Source organism: Mandrillus leucophaeus, unplaced genomic scaffold (assembly GCF_000951045.1).
Source record: "Mandrillus leucophaeus isolate KB7577 unplaced genomic scaffold, Mleu.le_1.0 Scaffold657, whole genome shotgun sequence".
In the NCBI taxonomy this organism is placed as follows: Eukaryota; Metazoa; Chordata; class Mammalia; order Primates; family Cercopithecidae; genus Mandrillus; species Mandrillus leucophaeus.
In genome coordinates this window covers 1,423,319-1,440,319 of record NW_012107108.1, presented here as the reverse complement: position 1 = coordinate 1,440,319, position 17,001 = coordinate 1,423,319, and the positions used below count along the sequence as shown (strand labels likewise).

At 43.6% G+C, this 17,001-nt stretch overlaps 1 protein-coding gene across 1 annotated transcript; it reads left to right on the top strand.

Moving 5' to 3' along the window:
* Positions 1-448: 448 nt before the first annotated feature.
* Positions 449-995, top strand: LOC105554725 (tubulin beta-8 chain-like). Its single transcript, XM_012001298.1, has one exon. It carries the CDS (start codon positions 497-499, stop codon positions 869-871), a length of 375 nt encoding a protein of 124 aa, XP_011856688.1. The 5' UTR covers positions 449-496; the 3' UTR covers positions 872-995.
* Positions 996-17,001: the final 16,006 nt, after the last annotated feature.

Below are 17,001 nucleotides of genomic sequence, written 5' to 3'. Positions count from 1 at the left end.
TAGGAGTGCCCCAAGGTCGTCGCCCTGGGAACTGCGGAGCCAGGGCCTCTGAACACCCTCCTATCCTCCCAGTGGAGTCGCCCCAACTGCCTCCTAAACGGGCTTTGGGAGGAAGGCCCAGGTGCCTCCTCAAGGTGAAGAGCTACTGATGTCAACTCCCTGCAGGGAGCTGAGCTGGGGCCGTGGCTACTGCCTTCCCTGAAAATGGGCAGGAGCCACCTGCAGGGAGGTCTGTTAGCCCGTCTCAGGTTTGACTCCTGACTTAATTTCTAACAGGGAGGCTGCTGCCCTGTAACTCTGGGGAAGGGGTTTCATTTGCTCACCTGCAGGGCGAATGGTCCTGTCACCTCACATGTGACACTTGGCTCTTTTTGCATTATGGTGACCACTGATGACCGTATACCCTGTCTCTTATACACATCTAGATGTGTATAAGAGACAGTGTGACCCCCGTCATGGCCGCTACCTAACGGCGGCTGCCATTTTCAGGGGTCGCATGCCCATGAGGGAGGTGGATGAACAAATGTTCAACATTCAAAATAAGAACAGCAGCTACTTCGCTGACTGGCTCCCCCACAATGTCAAAACGGCCGTCTGTGACATCCCACCCCGGGGGCTAAAAATGTCAGCCACCTTCATTGGGAACAACACGGCCATCCAGGAGCTCTTCAAGCGTGTCTCAGAGCAGTTTACAGCAATGTTCCGGCGCAAGGCCTTCCTCCATTGGTATACGGGCGAGGGGATGGATGAGATGGAATTTACGGAGGCGGAGAGCAACATGAACGACCTGGTTTCTGAGTATCAACAGTATCAGGATGCCACAGCTGAGGAGGAGGAGTTTGAGGAATATGCTGAGGAGGAGGAGGCCTAGAACTTTCCTTTTCTAGGTAAAGGGGGGAAGCAGTATGGATTCTTTACTGTGTTCTGACTGCCATGTGTCACTACACACTTGTTTGTGTCTTCACCTCCTCCTCCTGCATTTTAAAGCATTTTTATAGTATACGATTTTGCCTAATAAAGTATCCTCATAACATCTGGCTTCACCTCCAACTTCTTTCTATGGGTCCCCCCTCCGGCTACGGCTGCCAGATTTGCATGGTTGTCTTGCAAGGCTGAAGCTGTCTGAGTTTGTTGCGTGCCCAGGAACAAGCATTCCAGTGGCTCCAGGAGGGGTCGGCATGGGCTGTGGACATGGCAGGCAGGCTTCACATGAACCTGGGGATGCCCTGGGCCTTGGGCGGCTACGTGGTGGAAAATCTGTTCTGAAGGCAAGCCTTGGCTTATCCCATGTTCCAGACTTCTAGGGGACCAGCTGGTCCTCTGTTTCTGGAACCCTAAAAGTGGTCAGTGACCCTGGTGGACAATGTCCCCAAAGTCCCATCTCAGGGTAGGAATGTGGTCAGACAGCTGGCTCTGAACCAGCAATGAAGGGTGGGCAAGTAGGACCCCAGCCACTCCATCACCATGATGGCCTGGGTGTGTTTGTGTGACCTCATTCTCTTGAGGTGGGCATGGGATATCTGGCAGGTACTAGTGGGCAGAAATCAAACCCAGCGTATACTCACATGCACTGACCCCTATGTAGAAGGGGATTAGGTCCTGGGGGCCATAGATGGCAGTTGCTGGGCCTGTGTGCTTGGGGCAGTCTCTCCAGAGGCACAGATGGGGTTTCTGAACAGGACCTGGGGAGACGGGCAGGTGCTCACAATGCTGCTTCCCCCAACTGGCAGCCAGTGAGAGAAACGCCCGAGTGGAGGTCAGACCTGCCCAGTCTGGAGGGCTGGTGCTCTCTGGAAAGGTGGCTAATGCGTACTATCTGTGTCTCCCTGTCCCCCCCTCCAAAACTTCAGGGCAAAAATAACCCAAGATTGTCAGGATGAGACTGGTGAGGGTGGCACCTTTGGGGATAGGCCCTTTAGCCTGCAGAGTCTCCTCCCCAGGCTTCTTGGGGAGCCCGGACTTCAAAGCCTGCTTTGGGGAAGCTGTCAAATAAGAGATACGTGTGTGAGCTGGGTGCCGGGCAGCATGCACGGACGGTGCTCCTCTACCTGGCTCTTGTAGAACTTGTCCATGGCCTGTGTGATGGTCTCTTGGTAATTCCCACCCCCACCCCCACCCCCATCACACAGATAAGATGAAGCCAGCATGGCCTGGGGGTGGACAGATGTTCAGGTTCTACCCCAGGTCCCCTGGACATACCCACCTGCCTCCGACGTGTCGGGGAAACAGGTGAGGCCCCTTTTTGTTCTCTGAATGTTGGCAATGGTCTATTGCAGCCAAATGGGAATGGGCAGGCAGGAGAGTGCCTCATCTCGAAAGAAGTGGCTCCTGGAAGCAACTGGGAGGGGGGAGAGGTCCCCCAGACTCCCCCAACCTGCTCTCGGAGCAGGAAAAGGGGCGTCTGTGACAGCCCTGCTCAGTGGCTCTCACTCTGAGGGGTGTCCTTGCCCAACCCAGGTGTGCACACATCTGAGATGGCCTTGCATGGACCTGGTTGGAAGGTTCAGCTGCAGCAACCACTGGAACCTGCCTACACCTAGTGTCTCCACTCACGCGTGGGGCTAGATGCTCCTCCCTCCTGTAGTGGTGCAGCCAGAGTGGCAGAGGGGGCAAGTCACTGCTGCAGTTCCCACGTGGGTCTGAGTGGGGGTCAGGCTTGGTGCCCATGTATTTCCCAATTACCTAGTTCCATCTGGGGGCTTCATGAACAGGAGTGGTGCTTTTCCAGGCCTCTTTTCCACATGCCAGCTACAGGCCCAGGTTTCCCAAGTTTCTGGAGCCCCTCTTCCAGCCCGGCAAGCATGGCGGGTTGTAGGGGAAGGACATCAAGCCTACAGGCAGCAGAACCTGTCTGGGTATGTTCTCTACCCCTGGAGGCCCCTGGTTGTTTACCTCTTTGGGTGAGAGTCGGCTTAGATTCTCGACATTCTTGTAGGACTTCAGAACTGTACAGGCAGGGGCCCAGGAGGGAGCAGGGGCTGGGACTGGCAGCTAACCAGTGTAGTGGGGGTTGTAGGGCTCAGTTTGGTCTTGCAGGGTATTCAGGGAGGCTTGGATTTGCTGAAGCTGTAGACGAGCTTGGGCTTGGATATGGAAACAGCATGGAGCCGGGGCTCTTCTGCATGCTGGAGTCTGAGTAGTTGCACCCTGGTGCACCCACAGGTGTTTCCCACCTGGAGCACCGCTGTGGACAGAAGCCGGGAAAGCTGTGGAGGGAAGAGGAGGAGGAGGGAGTCTCAGGGCAGCCCCAGCAGCCAGGCAGGGCATCCGCAAGTGAGAGGCAGATCCAGCCTGTTGGCCACTTAGCAGCTGCTCGGCCAGCTGCAGACCACCTGACCTCTGCTCAACAGTGAATGGGGGTTGCAGAAGCACTTTCCTTCTGGGACTTCTGAAGCTTGAAGAGCAGCACACACCACGTGCTGAGAAAGCGCGGAACTCAGGCAAACTTCTCCAAGAGCACCTCATCAGATTAGCATCCAACCTGTACAGGACACCATCGAATCTCCCCATCCCTCATTCCAACTGAAGAAACCAACCTGTACAGGACACCATCAAATCTCCCCATCCCTCGTTCCAGCCGAAGAAACCAACCTGTACAGGACACCATCGAATCTCCCCATCCCTCGTTCCAGCCGAAGAAACCAACCTGTGCAGGACACCATCGAATCTCCTCATCCCTCGTTCCAGCCGAAGAAAAGGGAGTCTCTGTCCTAGGGGAGCGAGCCCAGGCCTATCTATGCAGTGGGCACACGGCCAGGTTGGGGGAAGGCCCTTGGATACATGCTGGTTTCACCAACCATCTGTGGCTTGGGTTTGGCCTGGACCCCTGTACCCCAGGAGGCCGGTAGCCCCCTGCATGGGACAGGACTGGGAGGTGGGTGGGAGGGCTGAGCTTTGAGGGAAGCCATTATTTGGCCTCATGGGAAGTGGTGCAGGTGGTTGTTGGTGGCTCAGTTTTGCAGGACCTGGGTGATCACCCAAGGAGTGAAAATTGCCTTTTTATGAGAAATTGCCAAAACTGATGCAAGCTCATCAGTTGAAAAGGTGAGTAATGCTGACAGGCGGCTTCACCTGCCCTTTCCCCACAAGTAACTGGTGTTCAGAGGTGGATTTGGTTCCTTCCCAGTCTTTCTCCTTTGCATGTAGCTGTGTGCACGTACTTTTGTGTGTACACACACGTTCCCTGGAGGGGTTACTTTTATTTTTTCATTTGGGGGGATAACTAGTGAGGCAGCCGGACACGTGCTTACCTTGTCTTTTAAGTGTGGAGTCCTCTATGGAGTGGGCATCGGGGACGTACTAGCTGGCCTCTGCCAGCTGTTTGGCTGCCGCAGTTTCCGCCCTTCACAGACACGCTGGCCACCTGGTGTGACATTCAGTGGCCTTGTTTGCAGCTAGTGTGATGAGACAAGTGGAGCAGGTACGTTATAAAACTGAGACAGCACACAACATGCAGAGGGAAAGGAATAATGACCATGTGTGTACTGCTCTGCTACAGTCCATGTCATGTGACTGAGATGACAAACCTTTTCTCACCTAACATTTGGGCCCTGAGACAGGGCATTTATGTTTTACTTTTTATTTATAACAGAGTTAGAAGAAATACTGCCAGGCTTTCTTTTCCATTTTCCCCAACTCCCACTTTACCCCTCAGGTTTACTTAGCTCAGAGAGAAGGCGGAGCTCGCCTGGTTAATGAGAGCCTGAAATCATTTGAGCCAGGTCACCGTGTAAAGGTCATACTGCTTCTGTCTCCTTGTGTGTCATTTGCTCAGCTCAAGTATTTCTTAGCTCCCTGTATACACTTAACTGTGTTACCCTCCTAGCCTGCTTTCTTGGTTTGATACATGCCTGAGAGCATGTGGGAGCACTTAAGGTCTAGGGTCATGGGAGGACAGTTCTGCCCACGCCCAGCTCATCTCTCCAGCTCCGCCTGCATGCATGCCTTCCTCCATCTGATTCCAGAACAGGGGGTGGGAGGTCTCACACTGACCTCGAGCTCAGCCTGCACACATGCCTTCCTCCATCTGATTCCAGAGCAGGGGGTGGGAGGTCTCACACTGACCTCAATCTCAACCTGCATGCGTGCCTTCCTCCATCTGATTCCAGAGTAGGGGGTGGGAGGTCTCACACTCACCTTGAGCTCAGCCTGCACACATGCCTTCCTCCATCTGATTCCAGAGTAGGGGGTGGGAGGTCTCACACTGACCTCAATCTCAACCTGCATGCGTGCCTTCCTCCATCTGATTCCAGAGCAGGGGGTGGGAGGTCTCACACTGACCTTGAGTTCAGCCTGCATGCATGCCTTCCTCCATCTGATTCCAGAGTAGGGGGTGGGAGGTCTCACACAGACCTCGAGCTCAGCCTGCATGCATGCCTTCCTCCATCTGATTCCAAACCTCCAGGAGCCAGAAAACGAAGCTGGTGTCCAGTACAATTCTCCCAGAGAGCACCAAGTCCAAGATTTGAGAGTTGAGTGCTGGCCCCCTAAAATCTTCCAGACACAAAACCAGTTGGCTGGATCCACATTTTACCACAATCAAATTCTCAGGGCCATCAAATACAATAAATGAGAAAAAAAGCCCATCCAAAGGTCAGCAACCTCAAAGATTGAAGGTAGATAAACCGAGAAAGATGAGAAAGAATCAGTGCAAGAACCCTGAACGCTCCAAAAGCTGGACTGCTTTCTTTCCTCCAAACGACTGTGTTGCCTCTCCAGGAAGGGTTCTGAACCAAGCTGAGATGACTGAAATGACAGAAATAAGATTTAGAATATGGATAGAAATTAAGATCATTGAGCTACATGCATATGTTGAAACCTAATACAAGGAAGCTAAAAATCATGACAAAACAATGTAGGAGCTGACAGACAAAATAGCCAGTACAGAAAAGAGTGTAACTGATGTAATAGAACTAAAAATCCCATTCCAATAATTTTATAATGCAATCACAAGTATTAACAGAAGAATACACCACGTGGAGAAAAGAATCTCAGAGCGTGAAGACTGGCTTTCTGAAATAAGACAGACAAGAGTAGTGAAAAAAAAGAATTAAAAGAAACAAACAAAACATCCAAGAAACGTAAGATTATATAAAGAGAATGAATCTATGACTCATTGGTGTCCCTTAAAGAAATGCAGAGTGGAAGCAACTTCGAAAACGTTATTTCAGGATATTATCCATGAGAACTTTCCTAGCCTAGCTAGAGAGGCCAACATTCAAATTCAAAAAATGCAGAAAGCCCCAATAAGAAACAAGATCATCCCCAAGACATATAATCATCAGATTCTCTGAGGTTGAAATAAAAGGAAAAATGTTAAAGACAGCTGGAGAGAAAGGTCAGGTAACCTACAAAGGGAAGCCCATCAGACTAAAACTGGACCTCTCAACAGAAACCTTACAAGCCAGAAGAGATTGGGGGTCAATATTTAACATTCTTAAAGAAATTCCAACCCAGAATTTCATATTCAGCTAAACTAAGATCCATAAGCAAAACAGAAATAAGAAGATCCTTTTAAGACAAGCCAATGCTGAGGGAATTTATTACCACCAGACCTGCCTTACAAGAGCTCCTGAGAAAAACACTTAATATGGAGAGAAGAGACTGTTACCAGCCACTACAAAAACACACTAAAATACACAGACCAGTACACTATAAAGCAACCACATAAACAAGTCTGCAAAATAAACAGCTACCATCATGATGGCAGGATCAAAACCATACATTTCAATACTAACCTTAAATGGAAATGGGCTAAATGCCCCAATTAAAAGACACAGAATGGTGAGATGGATAAAGAACCAAGACCTATCGGTATGCTGTCTTCAAAAAACCCATCTCACGTGCAACAACACATATAGGTTAAAAATAAAGGGATGGAGGAAAAATCTACCAAGCAAATAACAAACAGAAAAAAAGCAAGGATTGCAATCCTGGTTTCTGACAAAACAAATTTTAAAGCAACAAAGATCAAAAAAGACAAAGAAGGGCATTACATAATAGTAAAAAATTCAATTCAATAAGAATATGTAACTATCATAAATATATATGCACCTAACACAGAAGCACCCAAATTCATAAAGCAAGTTCTTAGAGACCTTCTAAGAGACTGATACTCCCACACGGTAATAGTGGGGGCATTAATGCCCCCCTGACAATATGAGATCTTAGACTCCCACACAGTAACAGTGGAAGCTTTAACACCCCCTGACAATATGAGATCATTGAGACAAAATGAACAAAGATATTCAGGACTTGAACTCAGCACTGGAGCACATCAAGCTGATAGATATCTACAGAACTGTACACCCCAAACCAACAAAATACATATACTTCTCAAAGCCGCATGGCACATACAAACCAATCACATAATTAGAAGAAAGGTGCTCCTCAGGAAATGCCAAAGAATTGAAATTGTAACAATCTCTTGGACCACAACACAATCAAACTAAAAATCAAGACTAAGGAATCACTCAAAAGCATACAATTACTAGGAAATTTAATAATCTGCTCCTGAATGACTTTTGGGCAAATAATAAAATTAAGGCAGAGTCAAGAAGTTCTTGAAAACTAATGAGAACAAAGATATAGCATATCAGAATCTCTAAGACACAGCTAAAGCAGTGCTAAGATGAAAATTTATAACACAACATGACAACATCAAAAAGTTAGAAAGATCTCAAGTTAACAACTTAACATTACAAGTAAAATGACTAGAGAACCAAGAGCAAATCCCAAAGCTAGCAGAAGACAAGAAATAACCAACATCAGAATGGAACTAAAGAAATCTGAGACATGAAAAACCATTCAAAAGATCAAGAAATCCAGGAGTTGTTTTTTTTTTTTTAAAAAAAAAAGATTGATAAAATAGATAGACCATGAGCTAGGCTAATAAAGCAAAAAAGAGAGAAGATTCAGATAAACACAATAGGAAATGACAAGGGGGATATTTCCACTGACACCACAGAAATACAACCAACAATTAGAGAACATTATGTATGCCTCTATGCACATAAAGTAGAAAAGCTACAGGAAATGGATAAATTCCTGGATACGTACACCCCCCGGGACTGAACCAGGAATAAGTTCAAACCCTGAACAGACAAATAATGAGCTCTGAAATTGAGTAATATCTTACCAACCAAAAAGCAGCACAGGACAAGAAAAATTCACATCTGAATTCTACCAGATGTACAAAGAAGAGCTGGTTCCATTCCTACTGAAACTCTTCCAAAAACTTGGGGAGAAGGGGCTGCTCCCTAACACACTCTCTGAAGCCAGCATCATCCTGATACCAAAACCAGCAGAGACAGAACAAAAGTAGGAAACTTCAGGCTGATATTTTTCATGAACATCAATGCAAAAACCTCAACCTCAGCAAAATACTGGCAAACCAAATCCAGCAGCACATCAAAAAGCATATCCACCATGATCAAGTAGGGTTTATCCCCGGGATGCAAGGTTAGTTCAACGTATGGAAAACAATAAATGTGGTCTATCACATAAACATAACTAAAGACAAAAACAACATGATTATCTCAATAGATGCACAAAAGGCCTTCAATAAGATTCAACAATCCTTCACAATTAACACTCTCAATAACCTAGATATTGAAGGAACATACCTCAAATTAATAAGAGCCATATATGACAAACTCACAGTCAATACCATACTGAATGGGCAAAAGCTGGAAGCATTCCTCTTGAAAACTGGCACAAGACAAGGATGCCTTCTCTCACCACTCTTATTCAACATAGTGTTGGAAGTCCTGGCCGGGCAATCAGGCAAGATAAAAAAATAACGGGCATACAAATAGAAAGACAGGAAGTCAAACTATCCCTGTTTGAAGATAACATGATCTTATACCTAACAAATCCCGTAATCTTGCCCCAAAAGCTTCTTAAGCTGACAAACAGCTTCAGTAAAGTCTCAGGATACAAAATCAATGTTTGAAAATAACTAACATTGCTATATACCAACAACAGTCAAGCTGAGAGCCAAATAAAGAACACAATCCCACTCACAACTGCCACAGAAAAGGACAACATTCCTAGGAATACAGCTAACTAGGAAGGTGAAAGATCTCTACAAGGATAACTATAAAATGCTGCTCAAGAAACTAGATAATACAAACAAATGGAAAAAAATTCCACGCTTAAGATTTAAAAAAATCAGTATTGTAAAAATGGCCATACTGCCCAAAACAATTTATAGATTCAATGCTATTCCTATCAAACTACCAATGACATGCTTCACAGAACTAGAAAAAACTATTTTAAAATTCATATAGAACCAAAAAATAGCCTGAATAGCCAAGGCAATCCCAAGCAGAAAGAACAAAGCTGGAGGCATCATGCTACCCAATTTCAAACTATACTACAGGGCTACAATAACCAAAACAGCATGGTACTGGAACAAAAACAGACACAAACACAAATGGAACAGAATAGAAAACTTAGAAATAAGGATGCATACCTAAAACTAAACAGCTATCTGATCTTTCACAAACCTGATAAAAATAAGCAATGGATGCCACTGCACTCCAGTCTGGGCAACAGAGTGAGACTCCATCTTAAGAAAACAAAAAACAACAACAAAAAAACACCCCACAAGCAACGGGGAAAAGATTCCCTATTACTAAATGTTACTGGGATAACTGGTTAGCCATTTGCAGAAGATTGAAACTGGACCCCTTCCATACATCATACACAAAAATTAACTTAAGATGAATGGAACACTTACATGTAAAACCCAAAACTATAAAAACTCCCAGAAGACAACCTAGGCAATACCATTCAGGACATGAAAATAGGCCAAGAATTCATGACGAAGACACCAAAAGCAATTGCAGCAAAAGCAAAAATAGGCAAATGGGATTTAATTAACTAAAGAGCTCCTTCACAGAAAAGAAAAATATCAACAGAGTGAACAGACAACCTACAGAATGGGAGAAAACTGTTGCAAACTATGCACCTGGCAAAGGTCTAATATCCAGCATCTATAAAGAACTTAACAAATTAACAAGAAAAAAACTCCATTAAAAGTGGGCAAAGTACATGAACAGACACTTTTCAAAAAAAAACATCCATGTAACCAAAAATCATATTTTAAAATGCTCAACATCACTGATCATTAGAGAAATGCAAATCAAAACCACAATGAGATACTATCTCACAACAGTCGGAATGGCTATTATCAAAAAGTCAAAAAGAAACAAATGCTGGCAAGGTTGCAGAGAAAAAGAGCCCTTATACACTACAGGTGGGAGTGTAAATTAGTTCAACTATTGTGGAAGACAGTGTGGTGATTCCTCAAGGAACTAAAAACAGAAATACCATTTGACCTAGCTATCCCATTACTGGGTATATACCTGAAGGAATACAAATCAGTCTATTCAAAAGACAAATGCATGTGTAAGTTCACTGCAGCACTATTCACAATTGCAAAGACATAGAATCAGCCTGAATGCCCATCAATCATAGCCTGAATAAAGAAAATGTTGTACATATACACCATGGAATCCTATGCAGCCATAAAAAAGAATGAGATCATGCCCTCTGCAGGAACCTGGATGGAGCTGAAGGCCATTATTTTTAGCAAAATAACACAGTAACAGAAAAACAAATACTGCATGTTCTCACTTAAAAGTTGGAACTAAATGATGAGAACACATGGACACATGGAAAGGAACAAAAGACACTGGGTATTACCTGAGAGTAGAGGTGGGAGGAGGGAGAGAATCAGAAAAAAAATAACTAACGAATACTAGGCTTCACACCTGGGTGATAAGTAATCCATACAACAAGCTCCCATGACACAAGCTTACCTACGTAACAAGCCTGCACATATACCCTTGAACTTAAAATAAATGTTAAAAATAAAAAATAAAAACAGAAAGCAGTACTTTAGCCCTACCATTTGTGTTAAGAATATGGTTTACTGTGAAAAAATACAGGCATTTACCAAAACTGTGGACCATCTGTGTGAGTTGAAGTCCCCTATACAAGTTAGGTATAATGTAAAGAGCAAAGCTAAAATAGCTGCATTTTAAGAGAAACTGTTTAGTTTTTCTACTTTGTATTTTTATTGACAAGCACACATTATACATGACCTGAAATCATGCCATGTATAAATTAGTGTGTGCATCATGAGCTCAATCTGTCAATGGGCTTTTATTCATGAGTGCTGCTGCTATCTCTCTTCCCAGCATAATAATAGAGCTACTTTCATTATTTGAGGAGAGCACTGTTTGTACATGGAATTAAAAACAGACACAACGACACACTTGGGAGGTCTTAAGAAAAAAATCACTGAAAGGTGGCATTTTCAGCCCTGAGATTTATGTTAGTGCACCACCCCCACCCTGTATCTCCTTCAGTGAACTTCTCTCCACTGACAAGAAATACCCATGTCTGTATGTCGGACGGTTTACACTCCCTGGTTCCCTTCTGGTCACCGCACCTGGGCAGTACAGAGTCACGAGAAACCCCAGGCCATGTGGCAGAATGCCCACTGTCCCCACTTCACCACACTGTACTCTCTCCATCCAGCGCTAGCTGCAGCCAGGCTGTCTCACAGTCCAGAATGCCAGTCAGAGACCAGGCTTTCTGCAATGCCTCGGCTGGGGCCCACAGATAAGGACGGCCAAGGCTGGGGCCCACAGATAAGGATGGCCAAGGCTGGGGCCCGCAGGTAAGCACGGCCAAGGCTAGGGCCCGCAGGTAAGGACGGCCAAGGCTGGGGCCCGCAGATGAGGATGGCCAAGGCTGGGGCCGGGAGACAAGGACAGCCAAGCAGTGCTCCAGAAGCCAGCAGATGCCATCAATCAGTTTTACATCCACCAGGCACTGAGAATCTCTGGACACCACAGGTGTTCTCTGCTGCCAGAGTTGAACTCTCATGTGAAAACTCCAGAAGGCCCTGAAATGTGGGCAGGTTTCCATCATTGCCTGTCTGTGGCCACAAGGACACAGACTCTTTTAATTGCTGGTGAGATGTCCAGGACACTCGGGGCTCTGGAAAGCCCCTTTTCAACTTTAGGCCTTAGTTGACCCTCCATTTACCTCAGGCCAGGCAGTCTCTTTCTCCATGGCTGGTGAGATGTCCAGCACACTTGGGGCTCTGGAAGGCCCCTTTTCAACTTTAGGCCTTGGCTGAGCTCTCCATTTACCTCAGGCCAGGCAGTGCACATTATGGGGAACACTGCTGGATGCTGGGATGAGGATGGCACTTGGCATGTGAGCTAGGATTGGGTGCCCACCACTCCCTTCCCCAGCCAGGCAGTGGCCAGTAAGCATCTCTGGTTTCTCTCCCCTCACCAGCCTCCTCTGCTACGATTGCATTTCTGGTAGGCAGTGGATCAGGGAAGCACCAGCAGTTGAGGACCAAGTGGAGAACCACTACTGGTCAAGCATTCCTAACCTGACAGCAGAACAAGAGTACAGCAGAGCTGAGGTGAACTTAGCAGAGAACTTTGAGACTGTGAAGGCAGCCAACACTTCCAAGTCATCACAACCTGCTTCTCCCATAGATTTATTGTAGACCAACTCAACCATCTCAATGTCAACAAGAAATGGTCCTCACTCTGAGCCATTACCCTTGGATTTAGATCATGGGGCTGTCCTGTCTTTATTATGGAATTGAAAAGCTTTAATTTCTACAAAAATGTAAGGTTTTGGGCCACAGCCTTATTAAAACAAACAAATGTGAGCACAGTGGAATATCTGGGGCCTAAACAACCTGCTACTTGGAAGTATAATCATCGTCTTTTTGTTCATTTCTTTAGCCTGGTAGGACAATATCAGAACTTTCCTTGGTCATAGAGAATATAAAACATAGTTTGAACAAAAGAAGCAATAAAGCTACAAACTACTTTTTGGTGTATTTGCTTAAGTATAAGATAGCTGATCGGGGCTTTATCATGTGACATTAGTTTGCTTAGTTTTCATTAAGTTTGCTAAATTTGAATTGTGAATAAATATATGGCTGATTCATATTGTAATTAAACTGCACATTGACATAAACTGTGCATTGAAAGTTGCACATTGTCATCCAAAATAATACTTAGGTAAAACCAAAAATACGATAAACCAATGTCAAGGAACCTACCCTAAAATAAAAATACAGTTAACATGGAATCGCAAAACTGGAATGGGAGAAGCATTTACCCATAAGATCTTGTTTGGAACATTGATATAACACTAGAAAAGAATTTTTCTAAATAGCTGCAATGTTCAACTGTGACTGTGTGTCTGTGAAGATCAGGCATTCTGAATTATTGCCCTGTGCTGTGTGGCAGTGCAATTTTACAGAATGCGCTACAATAATTAATAAAATTCTCTAATGGGAAAATTTTGATGAGTAAGTGTTTACACTATAAATATTTATATTATTAATATATTGGTGCTATTATTTCACAAAATAAAAAAGCTGTAATACAGACTTTAAAAGCAAATAATAGCCTTACATTTCTAAATAAAGAAAAAATATAAATTTTGTGAAATATGGTTAAGAGTAATTGATAAAATAAAAATTGGGGCATATATTATATTATAGTTTGGGTAGAGGTTGAAAAAAGTGGATGAAAATTTTAATGAGCCCTTTTTGCCTGCACTAAACTTAATCTTATAGGTGAACATTATAGTATATATAGGGTACCTACTACTATCTAATTTACTTTTTACACAATGTATAAATCCTAGCCTATTGTTCTTAATGTCTAAACCTAAAATAACACACAAACATACAAGAGAACAAAATAAGGAAGAAATATATGGAAACAGTGACATTATCAAGATGGTGGAATGGGGGTCCCTACTTTTATATTCCCCTGCAGGAATAAAAACTAGTCAGCCATCTATCAACCAAAGTAACTTTATGAGAGAGCCAGGCACAGTGGCTCATGACAGTATCTCCTCCATTCAGGAGCCTGAGGCAGGAGGACTGCTATGAATCATATTTCTTACGCCAGACACAAAAATTGACTTAAAATAAAGATTTAAATTTAATACATAAATCCTTAAGAGAAAATCCTTAAAAAAGCATATGAAAAGCCTCCATGATACTGGCCTTGGCAATGATTTTTTAAAATATGATATCAAAAGTATAGCAATAAAAGCAAACACAAATTTGTAGTGTATCAAACTATTGTGCATGGCAAAAAATAAGAAAACCTTTAAGATGAGATAAAATATTTGCAAACCATATATGATAAGAGGTTAGTACTCAAAATATAGCAGAAAGTTATACAAATCAGAAACAAAACAATAATAATTATAATACCTGTTTGGGTGAGGGAGAAAGGACAAGATGGAGGAAGGTGAACAAGAAGGCACAATCCATGTTGCTTCCGGGTTCTTCCTCACCAACTTTCCCGTGTGCGGGAAAATGCAGCCTGCGCCCAGGAAGATGCAGATCAACCAAGCACGCACCAGGTGACGTCAATCCGAAGAGATTGAAATTTACCCGGCCACGCCTATGGAGACGCCCCTATCACGCCCTTATCCCGCCCACTGCCCTCCCCCTTCCAGTACCAATGCATAAAAGTCCGCTGTCGGCAGGAGCCAGCGTGACTTCTTCAGCCCCTCCTACTTGTGGACCAGAGAACCTCACCCGAGAGCGCAGGCGTGACTTCCCTGGCCCTGTACCTGAGGACCGGAGAACCTCACCCGATAGTGTGTGTATATTTGCAATAAAAGACTGCCGCTTTCTTATGTACTTTGCCCTCATGTTTAATTATTTAGCTCTCCTAAATTAAGTATTACATTAAGACAATTATTAAATTAAATTAAGACTAAAAAATAGGCAAAAGATTAAAAATTTTTAACAAATATGTACCAACAGGTGTGTAGAAAGCTGCTAAACATTACCATTCATCAGAAAATTGCAAATGAAACTCATAATGAGATAGCACTTTACAGCAGTTAGAATGGCTAATATCAAAAAGAAAAAAATATGACAAGTGTTAATAAGGATGTGATAAAATATTTCTGTACAGTCTTAATAAGTTGTAACCTGGAAGAGTCATTATGAAAATTAGCAGGAAAATGTGATATAAATAGACAACCAAATATTATTCACCCATAAACAAGAATGAAATTCTGCTCTTTCAACATGAATGGACCTGGGCACATTATGCTAAGCAAAATAAGCCAAGTGACAAACACTGTGTTCTCACTTAAATGGAGAATCTAAAAAGGCTGAACTCATAGAAGCAGAGAGTACAATGGTAATGACCAGGTCTGGAGGTAGAAAAAATGATAAGGTGTTTAAAGAGTACAAACTTCCAGTTTGTTCATCAACTTAATTGTATTAAACATTTTACAATATATACCTGTCAAATTATTATAATGTACACAATACATAATTATGCAATTTTTATTGATCAAAAAATTAATGTTATGTACACATGCATATAAACACATAAGTGTGTATATACAGGTATGTAAAACATATACATATATATCAATAACATATGTTGTTATGTATATTCTTGTGTGTGAATATATGTGTACACTCACATATATCAATGACACAGTCCTAGTAAGCTTCAAACTAAACAAGAGAAAATTATAAAATGATAACTATTTAAAAATCAGGAAACAAATGGGAATTTAATACATGCTCAGCAATGTTCTAAGTTCCTCAAAGGCAAAGTACATGTTTTAAATGTAGAAAGTAGATACATTAAACCATATTACAGTTTAGGAATTAGGGCACAGAGTGTTTACAGTATTGACCTCGATACATACCAAAAACTTAAAATTTTGAAGGAAAATAACATTAGGTTTTATTATATGGGGCAGATGCTTAGTGTTCTGATAAAATTTTTGAGTATGAATTTCTGTAGAATCACAGTTGAAACCTTCATAGGATATGAAATCGTAAAACAGAAAACACGACATCTGGATGTGGTATTTCCGGGATTTCTAAACCAAATCCCAGTATCTCCACTACTCTCACATATTTTAGACAAGACTCAAAATGGAAATTAGAAAATGCTTAAGATAGAGTTCCTTAAAAATCACAGACGGCCCCATGTCCTCAAAAGCAATAAAAGAGCGAGCAGCCAGGTCCTCCAGTCCCTTGCAAGCCATGCAAAGGGCTTTGATTTTCTTTGTAACCTGGAAGAATGATCGCTGAAGGGGAAGCCCAGTCCTAGAGATTGAAGAGCGTGGGGCAGAAGATGTCTGTCTCTACATGAGAGCAAGAGAAAGAAACCAGGGCTTCTCAGAAACGATTTCCATTGGAGCATAGCTTCCCAAACCACACTTTAAGATCTGGCTTTCTCCTTGACCTTTGGACATCTCATCTGTGTCATCTGCGTTATTCACTCCCACCTATTTGGATGTTTGACTCCTATCTCCTGTCTCCTCACACTGTGGGGCTTTTTCTTTTTCTCAAGATAGGTTATCAGGTTTAGCTTAGAGAACAGCCAAGGACTCTGTATTAGAAAAAGTAATATGACTTCTGCTGTGATTTTCCAATTGCTACTTAGTACTGCGCTCAGTGGAAAGAACAGAACACTATAAAAGAGTCTAAAAATTTAATACCAAATACTGTTTCCTCACAGAAACGTTATGATATTTAAAAACTTTTCTAAATTTGTGGGTCCTTAGCTCCATGACCCAGTCCTGCTGAATCAAAACTTGGTGGTGGTTGGCTGGGCATGGTGGCTCACACCTCTGATCCCAGCACTCTGAGAGGACAAGGTAGGCAAATCACTTAAGCCCAGGAGTCTGAGGCCAGCCTGGGCCGCAGGGCGAGACCTACTGGGGGGCGGCGGGGGGAAGGTGGTGGTAATGGGAGGTGGTAATGCGATTATACGGTGTGGGCAACCATATTTTGTGCCTCTAAATTTCTGGAGTTACCACTAATCTGAAATTAAGGATACAGATCAGCTGAAGAAAGAAAAAGGTTTATGTCGAGATGAAGCCTCCTCGTGGGGGTCCGCAGCTGCAGCACCGCCAGGCAGCAGCATCCCACCTCTTCCACCCGGCTGC